Source organism: Eptatretus burgeri, unplaced genomic scaffold (assembly GCF_056783735.1).
Source record: "Eptatretus burgeri isolate ZD-2024b unplaced genomic scaffold, Ebu_testis_v1 Ebu_testis_scaffold_153, whole genome shotgun sequence".
Lineage (NCBI taxonomy): Eukaryota > Metazoa > Chordata > Myxini > Myxiniformes > Myxinidae > Eptatretus > Eptatretus burgeri.
In genome coordinates this window covers 70,001-75,000 of record NW_028222103.1, presented here as the reverse complement: position 1 = coordinate 75,000, position 5,000 = coordinate 70,001, and the positions used below count along the sequence as shown (strand labels likewise).

Genomic DNA, 5,000 nt, shown 5'->3' with positions numbered 1-5,000 from the left:
AATTGGAGGTGGTGTGTGGGTGGGGAATCGTTTTCGGTAAATAAATAAATTATCGGTTTGCTGGTTTGTGCTGTGGAGCCTCGCGTTGCAGACACACACACACACACACACACACACACACACACACACACACACACAGAAAACCCGATAAACTTCTCTCAATGCTCTTGTTTGACCGCACCTCCTGAGCCACACAATATTTTCATGAGCCACGCCCACTTTCCATAAGCCACGCCCACTTTCCTCAGCCACTCATGAAAATGACGGTGAATAGCCACCCAATTTTTGAAGGACTACCATTTGAAAAATAAAACCTCAATCAAAAATCGGCTCGAGTAAAATTTTCTAAGTATCTCGAAGTGTTTAGTTCTGAAGTCTCGCTTCTCCACATTCAAAACTGAAGGACAAGTATTGAAAATACTGTACGTGGTTTTTCGGCCGCTGCACAGCAACGGGTGGTTGCTCGGCAACGAAATTCAAACGCGCACCTTCCCAACAAATACTGCACATGTTGGCAAAGTTTCATCGAAATCGGTTTGCTGGTTTGTGCTGTGGAGCCTCGCGTTGCAAACACACACACACACACATACACACACACACACATACACACACACACACACACACACACACGCGCACACATACACACACATACACACACACACACACACACGCGCACTCATACACACACACACACACACACACACACACACACACAGACGGAAAACCCGACAATAAGGGATATCTCGCATATACTGTATAGCGAATCGAATAGATAGACAGAGTGAACCAACTGCTTAACCCCGCTTCTCGCTTCGCGTTGGGGGGTAGTGTTGCAAAGGGTACACAAAGCATGTTAGCTTGAAGAATTAACAATCGATGTTGAAGTAGATCTCTGCACAGACTCACACCCTCGTACACAACACTCACTGACACAGACCAATTAGAATAACCTCTCCCCCCCCCCACCCCTCTGGGCAAGCAGAACAAACTCGTACTGAAAATTTGTGAATTATAAAACTATAAAACCGTACATCTCAAAATAGTCCGCACAACACCAATTATTGTAAAAGGCAGGTGTACACCTGAAAGCACAATTAAAAAAAAGAAAAAATGTACCTCCTCGGTGTCGGAAGAGAAAACCCTTTTGGCAATTCCTGGAAAGGGGTTGGAATTGTGTGGGAAAGGGGGTCCAGGGATGGGGGGGCAGTTGGGAAGGGATGAAAATTCAACTTATGATTCGTTTGGCTCTGAAATGTTTCTGTTGAACATGACAAGCGACTCACTTGATCCGAACGATGTCAAATTCCAGCTTCTCCCAAAGGGAACGAAGCACGCTCGTCGTGTCGGTCACAAACTCTGTGGGTCACAATGGTCTAATTAACTCCCTCTCCGAGAGATGGTCAATCTTAATTACACTGCATGCAAACATGAAGCATACCATCCATCCATCCATCCATCCATCGGGACCACACTCTGTGCGGAGCGTTGGTGCTGCCTGAGCAGTCTCCTCGGCTATTGGGCACAATCCTGGACGGGCCACCACTCCGCCACAGGATACCAGCAAGCTGGCACTCATTTTGACGACCTCGGAAGGATGACAGGCTGAGTCAACCCCACCTGGTATTACTTCAACAGCCGAGCAGGATTTCAACTCAGGACCTGAGGATCCCAAGCCCACCACCCTAACCGTTAAGACAACACCAGGCATATGAAGCATACCTCTGGCCTTGATTTCAATGTATTCATCCAGAATTATCTTCAGGGAAGGACCAAACAAGGACTGAAAACAACAACAACAATACTCTGTTAGAATAATTCCATAAACAATAACCCACCACATCCCTCCCTTCCTTCCTTCCCATTGTTCTGTTCTTGCGTATGGAAGCTTGGATGCCAGGATAGCAATCATTTCTTGGAAGCGCGGCTGTGCCACTGATGCTGTGCCCCTCTACCAGTACACTGGCACTCATTTTGCCGACTGCGGATGGATGACAGGCTGAGTCAACCCCACCCGGTGTTATTTAACAACTCAACAGAGGCTCCAACTCAAGATCCTAAGATCTCAAGTCAGCCTCCTTAACCGTTAAATCAACAACAGGTGTAATAATACCTTTGACAGTAATTTAAACATTCGATTACTGAGCGAATAATAATGGAGGCGCGCACTCTGAATGAGGTCACGGCAAGGCAAGAATGATTCCAATGGACAGATCACCACTCTGCCACAAAATTTGAAATCTGTTCAGGGTGCCAGTGATAACTCACCCTGGGATCTTTAATGACAACCAACAACCATCGCTGACAGATACCTTCCTTATCACGCAACCTGGTGGGGGAGAAGGTTTAGTCACCGACAACCCCACCAGAAAAACAAGTTAGTACAGGTTTACATGGAACGTGTCGCAAGTCACAGATCTGATCTTGGTTGACGTGACAAAATTTGAAATTGGTTCAGGGTGCCGGTGATAACTCAAGAATTACAAGGAATTTATGTGCAGGAGGAGGCCATTCGGCCCATTATGCCTGCACCACACCAAGAGCATCTATCTATAATTCCAGCAATCTGTGTGTGTGTGTGTGTGTCTGTGTGTGTGTGTGTGACCGCTGTTTCTCGACAACCACTGGTCCGATCTAATTGAAACTTGCCAGGTATATTGCTGGGGACCTGAGTATGTGCCTTTTCAAGGTTTGATATTAATCGGACAAGTGGTTCCCAAGTTATGGCCATTCATTCAACAAACCAATGGCAAGACACGTTGTTGCGTGGGCGTGGCCGATGGGGAAGGGAAGCACAGCCGCGTTCCCCATTACGGGTTACAACGTACGGGCTTCCGGATAATGATGACTTCGTGTATTCTAATAATTTCTCGATTTCTTATGCGCATTTATAGATAAACACAATGGCCCAAGTTATGATCGTTTTCATATTAGACGGTGTATAAATTTGGCGACCATCAGAGTTAGCTGGTATGCTCCGAAGCAGAAAGTAAATTATTTTTTGCACGTTTTCTTTCTCCTCTTTCCTCTTCTCTTTGTGTTTTTCCTTGCGATGACATTGGGAAAAGGCAAAATACGTTGGCGCTAATTGAATAATTGGCCATTAAGAATAAATTGCGAATAATCGTAACTGCCATATGCGAACTTCCGGACAGTGAGGACTTTACTTCCGGAGAGTGACGATTACTGTATTCTTTCTCCATTCTTTCCTTCTCGATTTCTGTACTTTCTCGATTTCTTTCTCGATTTTCTTAAACCCAATACCCCAATCCAGTCAGTGACGATTACTGTATTCTTTCTCGATTTTTTTTCTTGATTTATCGACTTACTGTATTCTTTCTTTCTCGATTTCTGTACTTTCTCGATTTTATTAAACACAATGCCCCAATCCAATTGTCGTTTACGAGAGCGAAGGAACGGCCTGTGTGGTTGTTGTTTCTGGCACGCGGTTTGAAAGTTGTTTTTTTTTTTGCATGTACGGCCACGCACGTACGGGCACGTGAGAGCGAAGGAACGGCCTGTGTGGTTGTTTCTGGCATGCGGTTTGAAAGTTTTTTGTTTTGTTTTGTTTGCACCTACGGGCACGCACCTACGGGCACGCACATACGGGCATGCACTAGTATTTAATAAATCCGTCAATACCCCCTTCCCTTGGTGTGCAACCTTTTGGCTGCTGCACTGGTACTCATTCACCGACCTCAGAAGGATGACAGGCTGAGTCAACCCCCTGGTGTTAATTCAGCGGAAACAGGGCTTGAACCCAGGACCTTGGGATCTCAAGCCAACACCCAAACCAGTAGGCCAACAGCAGGTTATTAAACTCACCTTGGGATATTTAATCCATCCATCCATTGGGACCATACTCTGTGCAGAGCGTTGGTGCTGCTTGAGCAGTCTCCTTGGCTATTGGGCACAATCCTGTACGGGTCGCCACTCCGACACAGGATACCAGCAAGATCACGGCCGGATAGCTGAGAAGTACACATGCTTGCTCTGAGCTGTCTCGCCTGGGTTCGAATCTAGACTCAGAAATAAACTGTCATCCAGGTGTTTTACAGGCAGGTTGATTCATCAATGTGTGTGTCCTCTCTTGGATGGACGTTCATCTGGGTGTCATATCTGCTGGAATGCCCCCCCTCCTCCTCTCTCTCTCTCCCTTCACTCCCCCTCCCTCTCTCACCCCTGTCCCACCCCTCTGCCTCTCCCACCCCTATCCCTCTATCTTTCCCCTCCCTCCTCTCTCCCTCTTTCTCTCCCCCCCCCTAATATTCCCATCAGTAAAACGACGGGTTGTATTTGTTTGTGCTCAATGAAGACGGATGACATTGTATCACAGTGAATAGTGAGTGCGGCATCATCATACATTTTCCTCATAGATAAAAGGCTCAAACATGTCGTCACGTAAAAAAAAAAACATCTGGAGGTAACAGCCCAGTGTTCCCAGCTGTAACACAGTTTGTAAAACCCAAAGTCTCGATCGGGTCAAACATTCAAATGAAATCAAAATTTCAAATGAAGCCCCCGGTGCCGGATTCGTGGTTCGGGTGGCTGTCTGAGGATCCTAGGGTCCTGAGTTTGAGGCCCTTTGGCTGCTGAATTAACACCAGGTGGGGTCGACTCAGCCTGTCATCCTTATGAGGTCGGTGAAATGAGTTCGAGTGTACTGGTAGAGGGGCACAGCATCAGCGGCACAGCTGCGCACCAAGAAATGATCGAGCTACCTGGCAGCCAAAGTTTCCATATGCAAGAACAGAGAATTCCAAAACGATGCACGATCTCATTCATGCTCAGAAACCCATCTTCGAACAAAACAAGACGTCATCATTTTAGGGAAATCTTTGAAGTTTAGTCAAACTGACCGTCAGCGATGATGGAATGACGCCCTCACTCCTGGCACACTCGGCATACTCAGCAAGATACGGGCTTTCTTCCACAAATGCGTGGCAAGTGTTGGTGAGCTCTTCTTGTTGCAGATAACCTGGCAACAACAACAACAACAACCT

At 46.6% G+C, this 5,000-nt stretch overlaps 1 protein-coding gene across 2 annotated transcripts in view; it reads right to left on the bottom strand.

The window, feature by feature from the left end:
• Nucleotides 1–379: 379 nt before the first annotated feature.
• LOC147007470 (protein NPAT-like) overlaps nt 380–5,000 on the bottom strand; it is a 6,964-nt gene continuing 2,343 nt past the window's right edge. The window contains exons 2-6 of one of the 2 annotated variants that reach the window (XM_085867071.1): nt 4,857–4,975; nt 1,720–1,780; nt 1,439–1,585; nt 1,284–1,356; nt 380–1,154 (exon numbers count right to left, since the gene is read on the bottom strand). In XM_085867071.1, the coding sequence (XP_085723197.1) occupies nt 1,010–1,154; nt 1,284–1,356; nt 1,439–1,585; nt 1,720–1,780; nt 4,857–4,975 (545 nt within the window). In that variant the 3' untranslated portion in view covers nt 380–1,009. The remainder of the gene's footprint in view (nt 1,155–1,283; nt 1,357–1,438; nt 1,586–1,719; nt 1,781–4,856; nt 4,976–5,000) is intronic. The other variant, XM_085867072.1, reaches the window with a different exon arrangement.